Source organism: Martes martes (assembly GCF_963455335.1).
Source record: "Martes martes genome assembly, chromosome: 17".
Lineage (NCBI taxonomy): Eukaryota > Metazoa > Chordata > Mammalia > Carnivora > Mustelidae > Martes > Martes martes.
The window spans coordinates 51,627,083-51,646,538 of record NC_137905.1 but is presented as its reverse complement, the minus strand read 5'-3'; the positions used below and the strand labels follow the sequence as shown (position 1 = coordinate 51,646,538).

Sequence of the window (19,456 nt, the reverse complement as noted above, 5' to 3'; positions counted from 1 at the left end):
TCCTGGAATGGTGCTTCAATTCACAATCCCACCAAACTGTGTCCCATTTCCTGACTCTGCAAGTACTGTTTCCTCTCCTGTGGGCCCTCCGCCCCCTTCCAAGTCATCACTTTCATTGAGCTTTCTCTGGGAAGCTTTTCAAACTTCAAGCTTTCTCTGATCTCCCCTGGCTGAGTTAGAATCTTCCTCTGGCCGTGTCTGGCGTCCAGTGTTACCTCGTTGAATATATACCCCTGTGGTGTGATAATGCTTTAGAATTTGAAGGAACTCAATGAATGTTGAGTTAATGCATGATTGACACCTCTCTCCTTCCATGAGTCCTAGGAGGATAAGTAAGCAGAGGAACCTCAGTGGTAAATGTTGGAAGAACAGCGAGATTAGTGTGGTTAGAAAGGACTGAACTGGGTAGGGAAACAGGAACAGATGGATGGTGAAGAGGTGAAAAGGTAGGGGGATAACCTCCGATGTGGGGTCTTTGGACCTATGAAGGACCGAACGTGGCGCTTCGTCCACCAGAGGGCGTCTCGCAGCCTCGGCCTGGTGTCGCAGAAAACTACAACTCCCAGCGGCCCTCGGAGAGCGCGGCTCTTCCGAAGCAAACGGTGAGCTCCAGTGGCCACTGGGACTTGTAGTTCGCACGGGGACCCTCCGTGGGAGGCCGAGGAACTCATTCCCAGGGCCCAGAAAAGTGTGGAGCTGGGTCCTTTCAGCCTTCTTTGGTCTCCATGGTGATGATTCCGGCGAAGGCCCGAGATTTGGCAGCGGCCGGCGCCCCCCTCCTACTCCCTCCTCTTCACCATCTGCTCCACCTTCACACCTGGCCCGGAGCCGCGGCGGCCGCCGCCTCCGCACCCGGGTCGGGAATTCTGCTGCCACAGGGTGGTGCTAGTGGACGGCTCCGCGGGCTACTCTTGCTCAGACCCAGGAGTCCGGGTCTCCAGCCCCTCCTCCCTCAGACCCTGTGGTCCCAGCCCCCAACCTCCCCCTCCCCGGGAGTCCGGGGGTTCGCAAACAGGCAAATCTGAGACCCAGAGACCCAGCGGGACAAGGCGAGAAACGGGAGGCCGTGGCGGGCAGTGGCTGCTGGGCCACTGGGTCCGTGGCGCCCGCCCGCCGCGCCGGCTGCTCCCTCCCTACCCCCTTGAGAGCTTGTGCCACATCATGAAAATTTAATCCCAAATGCATTTGCGGCCCGACTCAGGGAGGCTGTGAGGAAAGGAGCACCCTCCCGGGGATTGGATCTGGAGGTGGACTGAGCGTCGGGGAGAAGGGCTGGTCTGGCGAAAGGAGCAGGGGCAGGACCTGGGCGGGAGAAACAGTCCGGGTTCAACCCCAAAGGGGCAGGGCTAGCAGAGATGGAGTAAGAAGGCGGGGACAGACCCCAGCAGGAGGGGACACAACTCAGGGGGCGGGGAAAGAAGTCAGTGGGTGGGGACAGAACTCCGACGGACCGATTCCAGGGGGAGGGGGCAAAAATTAGGGCAGGGACAGATCTCAGGGGAGGGGACCGAATTCAAGGGGCGGGAAGAGAACTCAGGGTGGGGGGCGGGGGCGGGGAGTAGGGACGGAACTCAAAGGGTGGGATAGATTCCAGGCTGGTTGGGAATTATGGGGGTCGCTACTGGGGACGGGCGTGTAGCTGTGAGAGATGGAACTCAGAGGGGAAGGAAATAAAGGATGAAAGAATCAGGAGGGGCGTGCGCCCCGAGAGGAAATAGAATTGGAAGGGGATAGAATTTAAAAAAGGAAAGATGGAAACAGTGGATGGCAGCCAAGAGGGAAGAAATCGGATGGGGGAAGAACTGGAGGGGACAATGGGTGGATCGAAATGGGGGTCGGAATTCAGGGGGAAAGAATTCCCTGAATGAGAAAAGCACCCTCTGAATGAGGAAGTTAGAACTGAGGATGACGAGGGATGGGGATGGAAATCGGGGGGCGGGATGTAGAACTGGAGGGCACAGAAACTCGCAGGGATGGGCTGGGAGGATGAAAACGCAGAAGATGGAACCGTAGGGGACGAAAAGCAAGGACGAAATTAGGGCGAACTAAAAAGGAGAGGGAAACCTCAGGTGAGCAAGAGAACTCGGGAAGAGAGAAAAGAAAAGGAGCTGGGGGGATGGAACGGGGAAGTAACTCTGGGAAGCGATAGAACTGGGGCGATGCAACTCAAAGGAGCGGGTTCAGAGCCCAGAGGCGTGGTCTTGGAATGAAAGGGCAGGGGCAGAACGGAGCTGGAGGGCTACGAAAGGGGGCGGGACTAGAACGCAAGAGGCGTGGTCTATCGGGGATGGGCGGGGCGTCTCCACCGCCCGCCCCGCCCCCGACGCTGAGTCCAGCTACAGCCCCTAGGCAGCCAGCACACGCAGCCTCCTTCCCCCCGAGCGGAGCTGCGGGGCCGGCCGGGCCGGGGCGGACCCCGGGAACCCGGACGCGGCCGCCCGGGCCCGCGGGCGGGGGGATCGGCGGGGGGGACCGGCGGCAGGGGCAGCCACCATGGAGTTCCGTCAGGAGGAGTTTCGGAAGCTAGCGGGTCGCGCCCTCGGGAGGCTGCACCGGTGAGCGTGGTGAGGGTCCTGGGCGGGAAAGAACCCGAGGGTCCGCGGAGGACGCACATTCCCACCCGGGCCTGGACGGACAGATGGACGGGCGATACCCGTGGGTTGGGGTTCCACCCATCTGTCCGGTTTTCTCCCTCCTTTTTCCATGGTCCCCTCTCCTTGGTCCAGTCTCATCCATCACCTCATTCATTTTTCTGTGCCCAACCCCACCCCACCCCAGACTTTATCCTTTTTTCCTCTCTTGGGTCTCTGACCCTCTTCCCCACTTTTGGTCTCCGTTCACTTATCTTCACTCTGCCTCCTTTCTTTGGATCTCTGCCCCCTTTTGGGTCTCTGTCCCCCACCCCCCAAGTCTCTGCTGCCCTCTCTCTAGGTCTCTGACTCTTTCCTTTTGGGTGTCTGTCCCCCTCGCTCTGGGTTTTTAATCCCCCATCCTGGGTGTCTCCATCTCCCTGTGTCTTCTCAGTTTCCATCTCTCAGAGAGTTTAATCTGAAGCTAAAGCGGATTGGGGCCCATTGGTCCTTGTCCTTGAGGAGAGCTAAGCTGGGAGGAGAAGCCAGGGTATCCTGGGTCTCTGGGGGGGAAAGAAGTTGCAGGCCAAAAATGAGGCTCCTGGGCGACGGGAGACTTCCCAAAGGATATAGCCTAGAGCTAGGAAGGACTCCCTTTCATCCAGGGAGATGACCCCAGTGACCTGAGTCTCTCCAGGGCAGTCTGGACACCTCCCCCCAGCCTCTCACCCCCAACCCCAGCCCTGGCTTCAAGTCAGAGAAATTACTCAGCTGCGGAGAAGCCTAAAAATATCTGGCCACATTGCGGGGAGGAGACGGCCCCATCAGCACCATGCCCCTGCTGCTGTTCCCTCCGACCCTGTCCCCTTAGCTCTGACCCTATCTTTAGTTGACCCTTAGCCCATCTCCTTAGGCTGTGCAAGTCCTTCTCTAAGATGAACACTAGTCCTGCTCGCCGCAGGTCACCTCCTAGCCCCAAAGGTCCCCCACCCTCTAGGAACTGGAGAGATGGGAATAAGGCTGGACAGAAGGGAGGGGGCAGGAAGATGGTGCAGTGGGGGGAGGGGGAGCTGAGATAACCTCACCCCTTCTTTTCCCAATCTTCCAGCCCCTCCCCACCCTTTTTCTCGCCTCCTTTCACGAGTTTCTCAAAATACATCAGTGCGAAGTCAGGAGAGGGAGAGAGACGTGCTGACGGAGGGGGCTGGAAGGGGGGGTGGTAGCAGGAGGGATGTGCTCCCCAGGCCCCCTCCCTCAGTCCCTGCTTCTCAACTTCTCATCTGTGTCTGGGTTTCTGTCTGTCTGTTCCTAACTTTCACCTCTCTGAGCTGCCTCCCGAGCACCCCCCGAAGACCCCAGAGCTCAGAGCTCCCACCAAGACACTCACCAAGGAGGTGGAGTTTGAGAAGATCACTGCATCTGAACCCTGGGGTTGCCCCATATCGGGCATAAACCCCTGATTCCATTCAATCCTTTAGACAAAACTGGGGAAACTGAGGCTCAGTTCGAGAAGGGGGAGAAATCCACAGATAAGTGCAAGTGCCATCATTTGAACCCAGGCCAGCCCCTCCCAAGCTGGGGATGGAGGCTACAGTTTCCTCGAGATGAGATGAGCGATTCTAGAGTGGGTGGGGAACTCCCTCAGCCCAGGAAACAGGCGGTAACCCAGAGTGACTTGGGGCAAGGACGCAGGAGGAAGGGGAATGCAGGAGAGACAGGCACCAAGGTGCCTCCTTCCTGAGAGCCAGGCCTTGGTTGGGGCGATCCCAGGGGGCCAGGAGATGATCAGGACCCATCACTACTCTGGTGTGTGACCTTGGACATGCTATTTCTGCTTTCTGAACCTCCGTTTTTCCTTAGCTGTGTAATGGGAAGACAGTACCAAGGGATATAAGGTTATAGAGGCTTGGGGCAGCAGGGGAGCGGACAGAGAACCCCAGAGAAGCAAAGACAGAGACACAGAGAGGGAGACTGCGACACCGGCTTCATTTTGGTGAACTACTTCCTAAGGGCAGCTTCTTCCTCCTCCTCAAGTCCTCAGACCTGAGTTCCAGGCTCCCAGGAAAGGGAGGAGGGTCTCCCTCCAGGCTCTCCCCTCTCTCTGGTGGGGAGGGGAAGCACTTGGGTCACGTCATCTCTGTGCCCCTGGTTCTCTTATCCTGAGAGGATCAGTATCACCCGGAGGTTCCCTCTCCGTAACCTCACGTTCTACCCCTGCTCCCATTTTCTGGATGTGGGAGCCCCCACCACACCCCATTTAGAAAGCCTTGGTCATGGGGCGCGTGGGTGGCTCAGTCAGTTGAGCATCTGTCTTCGGCTTCGTTGTGATCTCAGGGTCCTGGGATTGAGTCCCGCATTGGACTCCTTGCCCAGTCCCCACCACCCTGCACTGTCATTCTGGGGCATCTATTCCCTCTCTCTCTGCCTCTCATTCCTCTACCCTCCTGGGTTCTGTCCACTCCCCCAGGCTCCTTCTCCCACCCCCGTTTCTTAGCGCCCCCCCCCCACCTCCTTAAGTTCTAGGATGGGGAGGGCGGCTGTGTTCTCTCATCTCTTCCACCCGCCTCCCCCCAGACCGTCTGGCTGTTCTTTCCTCCCCCGTCCCAGTCTCCCTCGCCTCCATCTGTTCTAGCCCCTTCCTGGGATCCAGCCCGATCCCCTGGCTGCGTACCCGCCTCAGAGAGGGGCCGTATCTCACAAATCACGTCGCTTCTCGGTCTCCCGGTCTCTCCATCTTTCTCTCAACGTTCTGGTCTCTGCATCTGTAGCCTCTCTTTTGGGTTTCTGTCCCCACCTATGTTTGGGTCTCTGGGCCCCCTCCATCTCTGAGTTTCTGTCCCCTTCCCTCCTAGGGCCCCTGTTCTGTTCCCCCTTTTCTCTCTGGGTCTCTGTCCCTCCATCTGTATCTCTGATCCTTTTGTTTCTGCCTCTGTCCCCCTTCCATCTCTGTCACCCTCCTTTTGGGTCTTTGCACACCTGTCTCAGGGCACCTCTCTTTCCCGGCAACCTCTCTCTGGGTGTGAGGTGGCTCTCCAAATACGCTATCCATCATCACAGACTCAATCCCTGTTCCAGAACGGGCGGGGGCGAGAGCCACACTGGGGACTGAGCCAATCCCCCTACCAGGGCCATCTGTCCCTTGCCAGGACACCACCCGCCACTCCCCCCTCCCTATCCCCTAGCTGACAGCCTGAACTCAAGGTTCCCCAGGGATGACTGGCTGGGCTGCTGGATTCCAGGGACCCTGACTTCTCCTCCGCCCCAGGGAATGAGCTTCTGGTGTCTGAAGGGCATCAGCTGGACGTCAGCCCCACACCTGGGGCTTGGAAGCAGGGAAGGGCACGCCACTGGGGGCAGGGGAGGAGGGCGGGCGGTATATATAGCAGACGTGGCTGAGAAGCATCTGTTCTTTTGACACCTTTGCTGAAGCATCTCCTTAGCGCCTTTTGCTTCCTCAAATAGACTCATATCTGGGAGAGGGGGCTGGAAAGAGTCTCTGGGCCTCGGGGTGTGGGCTGGGGGCACAGGCTCTTGGATCACCAAGTGTAGTTTGGGGTCTAAAACTCCCGAGTCGAGAGATAATGGGGCTGGGGGAAAGGGGGTCTAAGGACCTCCACACCTGAGTCTGCAGGAGAAGGGGGCTGGCAGCGTGAATTTCTGGTCTGAAAGGGATGGAGAGAGGGGGTCCAGCTTCCTGGATCCCGGGTGGGGCGTGGGGGGAAGCTAGAGAAGTTCCTGGACTCCCGGGGGAGGAGGGAGTGCGGGCTTAGAATCCTTAGGGTCTTGAAAAGCAGCAGGTTTTGCCCTGGACTCCTGTGTCGTGGGGGAGGAGGTGGCCGGCGGACTGGACTTAAGAGAGTGTGGGACTCTTGCTGCCCCTCAGGCTTCTGGAGAAGCGACAGGAAGGTGCAGAGACGCTAGAGCTGAGTGCCGACGGGCGCCCAGTGACGACGCAGACCCGGGACCCGCCGGTAGTGGACTGCACCTGTTTCGGTCTCCCTCGTCGCTACATTATCGCCATCATGAGCGGTCTGGGCTTCTGCATCAGCTTTGGTATCCGCTGCAACCTGGGCGTGGCCATCGTCTCCATGGTCAACAACAGCACGACCCACCGCGGGGGCCACGTGGTGGTGCAGGTAGCTCAGGGGCGTGGCCTGGCACGTGGGCCCACCTAGCTCTGCCCACGCTCTCTGATGACGTCACGCTCCTCCCGGCCAAGCCCTGGCCAAGCCTCTTCTAACCCCAGCCTGAGCAGCCCCGCCCATCCGCGCGTCCCCTACCGGCTGGCTCCCTTCTGCCTCAGGGCTCTCCCCTTCCTAAGCTCCGCCCCTATTTAGTTCAGGCCCCTAATTTCTAAATGCAGACTCTGCGCCAGTACTGGGGTTCCTGCGTGTTGCCCCTGCTCCCTTGTAAGGCTCCTAGCAACTTTGCTCCACCTGCCACTCACGCCTGTCCCAGTGTCACAACCTAATCCCAGTCCCACCGCGGGCTCCACACTGAAGTTTGATCCTGGCTTTTCTGAAGTTCGGTCCCCGCTACATCCCGCTTCATCTGCTCTGGCCTTTACCTAAAGGCCGCCTCATCTCAGACTTTCTCCCTATTTTTTTTAAAAATATTTTTAATGTAACATTTATACTCAACCGGGGGTTCAAACTTACAACCCCAAGATCAAGAGTTGCATGCTCTACCGACCGAGCCAGCCAGGCGCCCCACTTTCTCCCTATTTTAACTCTGGTGTAGGCCATGCCCCTGCCTCCCTCAGGCACGGGTCTACCTCGCACCTTCGCACCTTCGGCTGCTTCTCATCCCTGACTAGACCCCACCCAGTCACTCCGCAAACAGTTCGTAGGTTGATTAAGAGAAGTAAGTGGAGACACAGTACCCACCCCATTGACGGGCCCCTAGACATTCAGAGAAGGGGCCCTGGAGCCGGGAAGCAGGCGGAGCGAGGGTTCCAGGCAGCGACAAGCCGGGTTGCTGCGGTAGTGCGGCCCGGCAGCCTGGGCAAGCTGAACCTGGAGGACGGCGTGAGCTCTGATTGGCAGGTGTTTTGTCGTGAGAGGGGTCCTTGTTGCTGATTGGCTGAGGGAGTAAATCTGTCTGTGCTGATTGGTGGAGGGTCAGAGCCTGGGCCACTGATTTGACATGCCTTCTGGCCCGCAGAAAGCTCAATTTAACTGGGATCCAGAGACTGTTGGCCTCATACACGGCTCCTTTTTCTGGGGCTACATTGTCACCCAGATTCCCGGAGGATTTATCTGCCAAAAATTCGCAGCCAACAGGTACATGGCTGGGGTCTCAAGGTGGGCGCGAACTACTTAGAAGGTGTGGCCGGGCATTTCCGGGCTGGGGGGGATGGGAGGGGCCTGGGTTGGGGGCGGGTCTTAGAGAAAGGCGGGGCTTGTGGTTGTGGGAGGTGAGGGTTGCAGAGAAGGTGGGGGCGGAAGTTGTGGGGGACCACAAGGCCTGGCCCTCCGTGGGCAGAAAGGACAGAATCCTAGCTTTGGTGGGATCGCTGGACCCTATTCTCGTACTATGGACTCTTCCCACCAGGGTTTTCGGCTTTGCCATTGTGGCTACATCCACTCTAAACATGCTGATCCCCTCGGCTGCCCGAGTCCATTATGGCTGTGTCATCTTCGTGAGGATCCTGCAGGGGTTGGTAGAGGTAAAGCCCTGCTCCATATGACCCTGTGCCTGTTCTCACTCCGCCTCTTCTCGTTGACTTTGGTTTTTTCCTTCCTAGGGGGTCACGTACCCTGCCTGTCACGGCATCTGGAGCAAATGGGCCCCGCCCTTAGAGCGGAGTCGCTTGGCAACAACAGCCTTTTGCGGTGAGAAGAAGGGGCTGGGATCCAGACATGCGGGTCTGAGGGAGGAGGGACTGTGGCCTGTACTTCTGTGTCCCCCGAAGGCAGGGCCTGGGAGGCCCCATTCCGGGATCTGAGGATAGATGAGCCTGGTCTACACATCGCGTCCTCCCCCTTAGGTTCCTATGCTGGGGCGGTGGTCGCGATGCCTCTCGCCGGGGTCCTGGTGCAGTACTCAGGATGGAGCTCTGTGTTCTACGTCTACGGTGAGGGGCCCGGACGCCTTGGTCTGGGTGGCGCAGGGGCGGAGCGAGGCCGGTCGTCACCTCGCTTCCATCCTTCTCCTGACCCTCCCCAGGCAGCTTCGGGATCTTTTGGTACCTGTTCTGGCTGCTCGTCTCCTATGAGTCCCCGGCTCTGCACCCCAGTATTTCGGAAGAGGAGCGCAAGTACATCGAGGACGCCATCGGCGAGAGCGCCAAACTCATGAACCCGGTCACGGTCAGGGCCCAAGCCTGCGGGGGCGGAGGCGCCATGGGGCAAGGAGAGATATTCAGGCAGGGAGGCAGGAGAAGAGGGGGCTTCAAACCTCCACAGTGTGTGGATCGTGGTGGGTTCCCCGAAACTCTCAGAGGAGACCAAACTGGGAGGTGCGCTGGGCGGCGCTAGAACCTAGGAGGCGGAGCTAAAGCGCGGGGAAGAAAGGATTCGCAGGTGCTGAGGACAGAACCGATGTGGGGCGTGGTTAAGCCAGCAGAAGCCGGATTTGAATGTGGAGGATTCACTTAGACCTTGGGATGAGTGAGGCTAGAATTAGGGGGCATAATGGAATGGAAATAGATTCCCGGGCTCACCTTTACGGGTCCCTGAGGGTCATCGTGGGGTCTGGACACCTATGCACCTGTGGGGCACTGCAGAGGCGGGACACCTGCCTCCCTGAAGTGTCACTGTGAAGCTAGGATGCCGAGGTCCCCACAGGGACATGGCCAAGTTGGCACTCCTGCGCCCCTGGAGGTTTTTGTGAGGTCGGGAAACCTGAGTCTCTGTGGGACTATGATTGGGTACCTGAAGAGACACGGAGAGAGCCCAGCCCTGGTCTCTATCTTAGCGACCTCTCCTCTCCACCTCCCCCCACCCCCACAGAAATTTAACACACCCTGGCGGCGCTTCTTCACGTCCATGCCAGTCTATGCCATCATCGTGGCCAACTTCTGCCGCAGCTGGACGTTCTACCTGCTCCTTATCTCCCAGCCCGCCTACTTCGAAGAGGTGTTCGGCTTCGAGATCAGCAAGGTTGGGCCCAGGAAGGAAAGGCTGGGGGCGCAGCGGGGGGAGATGGAGCAGCCGGGACTGGATCCCAAGAGGTTGGAACGAGGGGCAGGGAGGAGCCAAAGGTACAGGAAGCGGGTGGAGATGCCGGTTCAGCCGCCCCTGAGCCCTCGCTCTGTACGCTCTCTGGCGCAGGTGGGCCTGGTGTCAGCGTTGCCCCACTTGGTCATGACCATCATCGTGCCCATCGGCGGCCAGATCGCGGACTTCCTGAGGAGCCGCCGAATCATGTCCACCACGAACGTGCGCAAGTTGATGAACTGTGGAGGTGAGTGGGGCGGGGCCCTGCGCGGGGTCTGGGCCGCCCGGGGCGGGGCGGGACCCCGGGAGGACGGAGGTGGGGTCAGGGGCGTGTCCAAAAAGGCGTAGACGGGGCGAGGCCCGGCTTGGATGGAACAGAATCTCCAGCGGCCCTCTCGAGGCCCACCGGGTGGAAGGAGGACAAGGCGGGTGTGACCATCCCGGTGGAGCACCGGGGAGACCAAGTTCGGTCTGGCAGGGCGGGGCCTGCACGGGACTGGGCGGAGCAGGACGGGAACTGGGCGATCTAGAGGGGCTATGAATGGGGGACCTGGAGAGAGACGAGGTCTGGGGGGCGTGCTGCCTTAATCCGTGAGAACGGAAGGAAGGTGGGGAGGTGCATGGGTGGGGCTCGGACCCTGCGTCTTCAGCCCGGGGCCTAGGTAGGCAGAGGGGCCATGGAGGGCCCAGCCGGGGCCGTGGTGGCTCTGGGGCGCGTGGTCACGGACGTTAGGGAGGTGAGGTTTTGGTTGGGACGGGCGCCGGCGGAATGCGAGACAAAGAAGGCGGAACGGGACAGGCATGGAGGTGGCCGGGCTGGGGCTGGAGGGGCGGTGTGGCGCCGCGGACGCTCAGATGACACGGCCCTCCGGCCCTCCGCAGGCTTCGGCATGGAAGCCACGCTGCTGCTGGTGGTCGGCTACTCGCACTCCAAGGGCGTGGCCATCTCCTTCCTGGTCCTCGCGGTGGGCTTCAGCGGCTTCGCCATCTCTGGTGAGAACCGCGAGTCCGCAGCTTGGCGGACTCGGGACAGCTCTGTAGGGAACTTCCTGGCTCAGGAAGGGGACCTCCCAGCCTCGCCAAAGGCAGCCTGGAAAGAGCAGGAGGGACGGGGGAGGTTGCGATGGGAGGAGGAGCGGCTTGGCGGCGGGAGTCGCCCGAGTGAGGTTCAATGGGGAGTGAGTGATCTGGAGTGACGCCTTCTGGCTGCCTCGCCAGGGTTCAACGTGAACCACCTGGACATCGCCCCGCGCTACGCCAGCATCCTCATGGGCATCTCCAACGGCGTGGGCACGTTGTCAGGCATGGTGTGCCCCATCATCGTGGGTGCCATGACTAAGCACAAGGTCGGTGCGCCAGCCCCGACCCACGCGCCCTCCCAGTTGGTGTATGGGGCCTCCCTGACCAGCTTCACCGTCGCTGGGCTGCATCCCTGCCCTCTCCTGGTCTCTCCGCTTCCCTCTGGATCTCTGCCTGCCTCCCTGTGCACTCGGGTTCCCGCTCCACCTTCTGTTTCTCTGTCCTCTGACCTCACCTCCCCCTTGTCCCCCCACAGACTCGCGAGGAGTGGCAGTATGTATTTCTAATTGCCTCCCTGGTGCACTACGGGGGTGTCATCTTCTACGGGGTCTTCGCTTCCGGGGAGAAGCAGCCGTGGGCGGAGCCTGAGGAGATGAGCGAAGAGAAGTGTGGCTTCGTTGGCCATGACCAGCTGGCTGGCAGCGACGAAAGCGAAATGGAGGATGACGCTGAACCCCCTGGGGCTCCTCCCGCCCCCCCTCCTTCCTATGGGGCCACACACAGCACATTTCAGCCCCCAAGACCCCCACCCCCTGTCCGGGACTACTGACCATGTGCCTCCCACTGAATGGCAGTTTCCAGGACCTCCATTCCACACATCACTGGCCTGAGTGACTGTCAAGGAACCCCAGTTCTCTCTGTCCTGCTGCAGGCCTAAGAAGCACTCGCCCTCTTCCCCAGTGCTGTCAAGTCCTCTTCCCCTCCCAATCTCGTCTCTCAGGGGTAGTGAAGCTGCAGACTGGCAGTTTCAAGGATACCCAAATTCCCCCCAAAGGTTTTCCTTCTCCACTTGTTCTGCCTCAGTGGTTTCAAATCTCTCCTTTCAGGGCTCTATTTGAATGGACAGTTCAATCTTTTACTCTCTCTTGTGGTTTTGAGGCACCCTACCCGGCCCTTTCCTTTAACCCCCCCCCCCCGACTCTCGGGCTAACCCCCACCCCCACCCCCAGACTACTCAGCCTTCCTCGCCTTTCAGAAACATTCAAGGTCTTCCTCTAGAAGTTACAAACCTCTCCCCATTCCATTTTGCATTTTCCAGGTTGGATTAACCAATCGCCCATCCCCGCCATTCTAGGGATCGATTCTCACCAGCGTTTCTGAGGGAGAATGGCGGTTTCAAGCCCCCTCCCCCCTCCCCGCAACCCCCTCCCTTCACCAGCAGGTTCTGCTGAAGCACCAAATTCCCCCAAGACCTTCTCCCTAGCTTAGCACAATGTCTAGGGAAGCAAGATGATGGTTTTAACACTACGCCTCTCTCCACCCCCATGCACTTTTTCTGACATGTTTTCAGGTCTGAATAGTGGCTGCTCAAGACCATCGACTCAATGGTGTGAAGCCACCATCATTGAACTTCCCTATGGTGGTTTCCAGATGCCCCTCTCCCCCTTAATTCCTTGCACTTTATTCTCCTGGGTGGTTTTGAACTACTCTTGTTTTCTCAGTGGCCATTTGTTGTGTCCCTCAGGGGCTAAACGACTCAAAATCTGGGATCCTTCCCTTCTCAGACTCCCCTCTTTCAGCTTAGAATTTGGGGACCATATGCAGGAGGAGTCATGGAATCCCGGAAAGGGAATGGGGCTGGGAGAGAGGGGTGTTTTCCCCTGGAGCAGGGTTGTGTCTTTGTGTCTCCGTCTCTGTGACTGTAAACCCTGCCTCACTCCCAATAAAATGCTTTGGTGTACACACTCAGCCGTCATTGGCCTTGGCAGTCAGAGAAGCCTGGGCCCCCAGCTCCCTCCTGCAGTCAGACCCAGAGTCCCAGGGCCCCAGCCCCGTCCTCTCCCAGGAAACAGGCCAGAGTAGGGGTCTAGTCAGGGGAACACTTGATTTATTCGGCCTCAGACGGTGTTCTCCGGTCACAGCGAAAGCATCTCGGTGTGTTGAACGTCCTATCCGAGAGGACTACTATGCAGCAAAGCGTGCCGGGAGGAAAGGACCTCTGGGTCCTTCCTCCGTTCGGGGATGGCGCGGGTCTGGCAGGACGCGAGTGGGGCTCACACGAAATTGTTGGGGAGCGTGGCGGGGGAGAGCGGCTCCAGGCTCTGGGGGCGGTTCCCGCGCGGCGGCGGGGGCAGCTTGGGCGGCAGCGGGGGGGTGGGCGGCGGCTGTTTAGTGGCGATGTGTGAAGGGACCCAAGCATCCGGGGCATAAAAGTAAAGGTCGTAGGGGTCCTTCGGGGCTTCCAAATGCATAACTGTGGGAGCAAAGGGGAGAGGGCATCACTAGGCAGACAGGGGTCCTGTCCCCTCTGCTGCGCGGCTGGCCAGGGAGGAGGCGGGAAAGAGGATTCAGATTGTTCTCTGGGCTTGGGTTTTCAAATTAAAGGGCGATGCCCCCGAGAATCGAAGAGGGGGCGTGGCGTCGGAGCAGCGGGGCGGGGCCTGCAGTGGAGAGGGCGGGGTATATAGGGCTCCCCTGGGAGGGGGGAAGGGGCGGGGCTTGTGGGGATCCGCGGCTCCCAGCCTGTTGCCATTCCCAGCTGGACTGGGAGCTGCGCTGGACGTGTCGCCGGGAATTTCGGAGAATTGGGGGGCAGAATCATGGAAGGGTCGGGGCTTCTACTGACCTTGGTTGGGGGACCTGAGTTTTGGCAGGGCGCCCTAAAGTGCCAGGCGAAACCGCGTTAAAGAAACATGCAGTCATTCAAGGAGAAGGGCGCTGTGAGGGTCGCTCACCAGGTTCATCTCCGTCGTTTGGAAGCCGGTGGTGTGCGAAGGGCCGGTGTCGAGCCGCCCGGCGGTAGAGACACCAGAGCAGCAGGAAAATGCCGATCAGCAGTCCGGTCCCCGCGAGGAAGAGGCAGAGGGCCCCGCCCGTCGCACCCCGGGGGCGCCCCACCAGGGTCACGCCTGAAGGACCAGGGTTCAAGGATTGAGCAATCTAAACTCCCAGCCCCTACTTCCAGAGACCCAGGAGCCCCGGCCCCCGGCCCCCGGCCCCCCTCCACCCTCACGTCCCCAGACCATACCTCAGCCTCCTCCTGCCTCACACTCAGGAGCGGGGGCGGTAGGGGGAGGGAGGGGGGTGTTCCCTAGGCCGCCCTCCCTCAGACCCAGGAGTCCCGACCCCCAGCCCCCTCCTCCCTCCGACCCAGAAGTCCGGGTCCTGGCCCCTCACCGGTCTCCTCCACTCGTTCCACCACGATGATAGTGCTGACTCTCTCTCCTCGGCTGCGGCGCTGGGGGGCCCGCGGAGTGGCAGGGGCCGGCTGACTGGGGGAACCCAGAGGAGCAGGGGGGCCCGCAATCCGGGCTGAGGGAAGAAGGGCATCGGCCTCTTTAAGGCTAGAGTTCTGGGAGGCCTTCAGCTCAACTGTCCCAGGAGAAACTGAGGCGGGCAATTTAAGGGACTCAGGCTGGGTCACTGCAGGGGTTTCTGGTTTGGGACTCAGGGGCAGCTCATTTAGGGCAGTAGCTTTGACCTTGAAAGGTGCAGTCGTTTCTGGGTGAGGACTTGCAGAGATCTGAGGGTCAGAAGTCATGGGGTTCTCTGTGGCATCTTGGTACTGGGGTGTGGGGGATTCTGTTTGGGGCATTTCAGTGGGGCTGGGATTGTGAGTTCCATGGGATTCTGGGTGGGGGATCTCAGTAGAGTCGGGATGGAGGGTCTGGAGAAATTCAGAGTTTGGGGTTTCAGTGGTATCAGGGTTATGGGTTTCTGGAGATTTGGGGTGAAGAATCTTGGTGGGGCCAGGATGTGGGGTCTCAGGGACTTCTGCAAGTGAGACTTCGGTGGAGTTAAGTTTGGGAATCTCTGGGGATGCTTGGTGTGGAGTTTGGGTAGGGTCAGGGCTTGGGGTCTCAGGAAATTCTGGATATGAGGTTTTGGAGGGATTAGGTTTGAGGGTCTCAGGGGATTCTGGGTGTGGACTGTCAGTCGGGTCAGGTTTGGGGGTCTCAGAAGGTTCTGGATCTGTCATTTCGGAGTGGTTAATTTGGGGAGTCTCCAGGGAGTCTGCTATTGAGGTATTGAGTGAGTTAAATTTAGGGTTCTCAGAAGACTCTGGATGTGGGGTTTCTCGGAGGTCGTGGTTGGTAGTCTCGGTGAAGTCAAGGCGGGAGGGCTCAGGGGAAACTGCATGGGGTGATTTGGAGGGCTCGGGGTAAGCAGTCGCAGGGGAGTCTGGGTTAGGCAGGTCTCTAGTGGCATTCTCAGAAGCAGGAGGGGAGGTCTGAGAGGGGTGGCCCATCTCAGGGAAGTCGGAGTCTGTAAGTGGCGAGGCCGAAGGGTCGGCCTTGGAACCCAGCCGGGCGAGGAGGAAGACGAGGAAGAAGAGGATCGGGCTGGGGGATTTCATAGTTCTGGGAGACGCTTATAGCTGTGGGGGAGCGAGAAGAAAGGGGTTAAGGTTGGAAGCCTGCCGGGAACCCCGGCCCACTCCCAGAGGCCACGCCCACCTCGGAGACCACGCCCCGTCCCCCAGGTGGGCCGAGATCCCTCCCAGCTCAACGCCCAGGAAAGGGGAGGAACCCAGCTGCAACTCCCTGAAGGCTGTGGGGCCGTAGCCGCCGTGGCTAAGGGAGACGAAGGCGCGGGGCTTCTTGGGAGTCGTAGTTAATTTCCTTATCTGTTTCCCCGAGGGGGTCCCAGAAAAATTGGGAAGGACCTCAGACCCCACCAAGGCCTCAGACTTCCTCTCCTTCTATTTCAGAGGGTGTAGACCTCCAAGGGGACATAGGATCCCTTCCTCTCCCATGGCTCCGCGGACACCTTCACCGCACAGTTGTTTACAATAGAGGAGGCTTAGAAGGAGTGGCTGCGGGCTGGGGGCCCGACAGACCTGGATCTGAGGGAGGAGGGAGACTCCTGGGACCTGGGAGAGAAAGCTGCTGGGGGTTCACCCCCGTTTCCAGAGGGTGGATGGGCATTGTGGGTCTAAATTCCTAGTTCCTTAGAGAGGAGAGCCCTGGAGGTTCAGATGCCTAGAATTTTGAGGGAGCAAGATTAGGGGATCTGGATTACAGGGTAGAAAGGAGACAGGTGTCTTGAACTCTAGGGGACTGGAAACTCGAGTCTTTGGGCCTCAGCAGACAGGGGTGTAGGGTTCTGGAAGGGGCAGGACTCTGGTCACTCTGTTTATTGAGGATGGCGCTGGGATCCCAGACTCTCAGGACTGGTCTGGGGCAGACACCTAGGTCTGTGCTCAGGTGGAGGTGGGGGTGCCAGATACCTGAGTAGGACACGGTTATTTGGGGCCTGGGGTCTCTTACCTGCTTAGTGAGGTCCAAGATAACAGCAGATGAGCAGAGCTGGACGCAGAGATCGGTGAATGCTGCAGAATGGCTCCAGGAGGGGCAGCAGGAGGTAGGGTCCCAGGGGCGCAGGTGACGCACCTGACCCTGTCTCTGGGGATCCTGGGAGCCTGGCTACAGCCTTGTGCTCTTAAAGGGACAGAGATAAAGAACATCATCTCTGGAACGGGGAAGGGAGTTGGGGTTGGATCATCTATCTGGTGGAGGGATATGGCCCAACCAAGCTATCTTCTCTTTGAAACCAGGCGTCCAGGGGTGCCTGGGTGGCTCAGTCGGTTAAGCATCTGCCTTTGGCTCGGGTCATGATCCCAGCGCCCTGGGTTCGAGCTCTGAGTCTTGCTTGTGCTGTCAAACAAATAAAATCTTAAAAATAAAATCAAAAAGAAAAAAAAAATAAAGAAACCAGGGATCCAGAACATCTGCCATCTCCTGCATGCAAACCCAAGTCTAGAACCCTGGGTCTTACTTGAAGACCCAGGAGTCTGGGCCTCCAGCTCTCTCCCCGCAGATCCAGGAATCCAGGTTCCCAGGCCTCTCCTCTCTGGGGAAATAAGAGTCCAGGGTCCCATGTCTTGCCAGTCACGTACCCAGATTGCTACTGCCCTTTAGGACTTCTGCATCTTGGCCCACCTCCCCCCAGTGTGTAGAGAGCACCCTCTTAAGAGCCAGTGTGAGGGGACTGGGCCTTCACAACGCCCCCAAACTCCTCCCCAGGAAGGCTTAGCCTCATGCACAGGGTAGCCTGGGGGCCCTGGCCTGTCTTTCCCCTCTTTGCAGATTTGTCTGTCACTTCACCTGCCTTCACCCCACCCCCAGCCCCCATTACCTTTTGCCTTCTGCTGCCTTTCTCCCCCTCTATCTCGCACTCTATCTTTTTGGTTCTCTGCGGCCTGGATTTCTCTCTGGGCATCCCTGTGCTAGCTGGCTGTCTTTCTGTCTCAGGGCTTTCTCGGAGCCCCTTCCCTCCATCTCCAGCTGGCTCTTTGTCTCCCCGCTTCTTCTTCTTTCCTTCCTCCTCTGTTGCTCCCTTTCTTCCCCTCTGCCACTCTTTGTCCTTCCCTCTTATGGTTACTTCATCAATGTGTCTCTGCTTCTCCCCATCAGTCCCTCTGTTGCTTTCCCTGTCTCTTTCTCTGTGTCTCTGGCTTCTGCTCTGATGGTCCCTCTGCCGGTCTCTATTTTTATCCCTCTGACACACCTCCTGTGTCCACTTCTCTGTCTGTCTGTCTCTCCCCCTCCTGCTTCCCCTCAGGTCCCAGCTCCTGGTCCCAATTAGTTGGTGGCTGCCAAGGCAGAGGCAGGGCCCCCACTCCTGGCTCCTCATTACCGCTGGCGGCTCCTAATGAGCCGGGGCGGGGGGAGGGGGGGAAGCTGACCCGGCGCCCCCAGCCCCCTGGTCTGCGTCACTGCCCGCTGCGGGGGCTGTGGAGGCGATATAAGGGGGCTGCTGCCTGGCTGGGCGAGCCCACTGCGCGGTAGCGGGCCCTGCAAACGGGCGCAGGAGGTGGGTGGGTGGTGGGATCCGGGGTTCTGGGCCAGGACGTGGGCCTCACTGAGCTCTTCCCTGTCTCTCCCCAGGTGATGGAGACCCGCCAGGTGTCCAGGAGCCCCCGGGTGCGGCTGCTGCTGTTGCTGCTCCTGCTGCTTGTGCCCTGGGGCGACCGCACAGCCTCAGGAGTCGCCCTGCCCCCAGCCGGGGTCCTCAGGTACGCGCGGCGCCCGGACACCCAGGGAGGGGCGGGGATTCAGACAGGTGGGACCAGACCCAAGGAGAAAGGGGCACAGAGCAGAGGAGGATGGAGAAGAGGAGGACGGAGAGGAGGACGGAGACCAGGGTGGGAGAGAGGTGGAGTGTGGACAGGGAATCAGCGCGAGGAAGAGGTACAAGAAGATTCTGAAAAAAGCGTTGAGACGTTCGAGAGGAGCCGAAGCAGCAGCGATTCGTTCCTTGAGCGAAGTTTACTGGGTTCTTAGTGTGCATCAGGCCGGGCTCTGAGCGCTGGGGGTGGACACAGGCATCGACTCCGTCTCTACTCGGGGAGCTTCGAGCCCGGGGAATAGACAGAGACCCGTACAGAGGGAGGCAGGGGGACAGAGGACAGACGCCGAGCCACTCCACAGACAGTGCAGGGACGGGGCTTCGACTTAGACCGCGGGGTACAGGTGGTGGCGGTCGGGGATCGCGGTAACCGGCTCTTTTGGTCTCGTCGCAGCCTCCGTTCCCCCGGCCGGGCCTGGGCGGGAACCGCCACCCAGCTGTCGCGGCGGAGCCTGGCCCTGGCTGACGACGCGGCCTTCCGGGAGCGCGCGCGGCTGCTGGCCGCCCTCGAGCGCCGCCACTGGCTGAACTCGTACATGCACAAGCTGCTGGTGCTGGATGCGCCCTGAGCGCCGCGCCCGCCCCACTTGAATAAAGATCCCGCAGTGCGCTCTGGTCTGCGTCTCCTTCCTGCGCCCGGGGGGTGTGTGCGGGATACGCGGGCGGGGCTTGCGTCGCTACTCCGGTGTATCTCATCCCCTCAGTCCCCTCTCTCTCTTCTTCTCCCCTCCCCCTCCCCCAATCATCTTTCCCTCCCTCCACTCCTATTCTCTGTCTGCCTCCTGCTCTGGCCTCCCTTCATGCCCCAGCTCTGTCCCCTCCTCTCCCTCTGGGCTTCTGTCCCTCCCCACCCGCGTCTCTGCTCCCACCCCACTTGCGGGTCTCCGTCCTGCTCTCTGGGTTTCTTTCCCCTTCTCTTGTTCCCTGCAACCTACCAGGTCTCTGGTTTCCCTGAGTCCCAGTCCCCTTCTCTAGGTCTCTGTCCCTCTCTGGGTGTCTGTTCGCCATCTCTCTGAGTCTCTGCACTTCTGTCTCTTTTCATCCTCCCGGCTTCCTAATCCTCTGCCTCCTCTCTCTACTCTTCTTTTCTGCCTCTTAAACTCTTCCTTCCATTCCTAATCGCTTTCTTTTTTCTCTGCCTGATTCCCTCAGATCTTTTCTTTCTTCTGCTGTTTCCCTCTCTCGCTCTTCCAGCTCTGATGTTCTCCGAACGTTGCCTTTCCCGCTCTCTCCTCACTTCCCGACTTCGCCCTGGGCGCAGTGGAAAGATGGGGCGGGGGTTGCCTCTGGGGCGAGATGAACCTGCCATTCAAGACCGGGTTCCCCCAGACCTCGCTGTGTGGTATTGGGAAGGGC

General features: G+C 59.6%; 3 protein-coding genes across 3 annotated transcripts; 2 read left to right on the top strand and 1 right to left on the bottom strand.

The window, feature by feature from the left end:
* Window positions 1-2,493: 2,493 nt before the first annotated feature.
* Window positions 2,494-12,713, top strand: SLC17A7 (solute carrier family 17 member 7; the record flags this gene model as incomplete). Its single annotated transcript, XM_080829113.1, has 12 exons — window positions 2,494-2,555; window positions 6,454-6,706; window positions 7,734-7,852; window positions 8,124-8,238; window positions 8,317-8,404; window positions 8,560-8,646; window positions 8,739-8,881; window positions 9,524-9,673; window positions 9,845-9,977; window positions 10,613-10,723; window positions 10,949-11,076; window positions 11,286-12,713. The coding sequence occupies 12 exons, from the start codon at window positions 2,494-2,496 to the stop codon at window positions 11,577-11,579; spliced, it is 1,683 nt and encodes a 560-aa protein (XP_080685239.1). The 3' UTR covers window positions 11,580-12,713.
* A 310-nt stretch (window positions 12,714-13,023) lies between these two features.
* GFY (golgi associated olfactory signaling regulator) lies at window positions 13,024-15,326 on the bottom strand (the record flags this gene model as incomplete). Its single annotated transcript, XM_080829068.1, has 3 exons — window positions 13,024-13,223; window positions 13,705-13,878; window positions 14,147-15,326. 3 exons carry the CDS (start codon window positions 15,324-15,326, stop codon window positions 13,024-13,026), a joined length of 1,554 nt encoding a protein of 517 aa, XP_080685194.1.
* A 2,536-nt stretch (window positions 15,327-17,862) lies between these two features.
* Window positions 17,863-18,669, top strand: PTH2 (parathyroid hormone 2; the record flags this gene model as incomplete). Its single annotated transcript, XM_080828855.1, has 2 exons — window positions 17,863-17,987; window positions 18,495-18,669. The coding sequence occupies 2 exons, from the start codon at window positions 17,863-17,865 to the stop codon at window positions 18,667-18,669; spliced, it is 300 nt and encodes a 99-aa protein (XP_080684981.1).
* Between the last annotated feature and the right edge of the window lie 787 nt (window positions 18,670-19,456).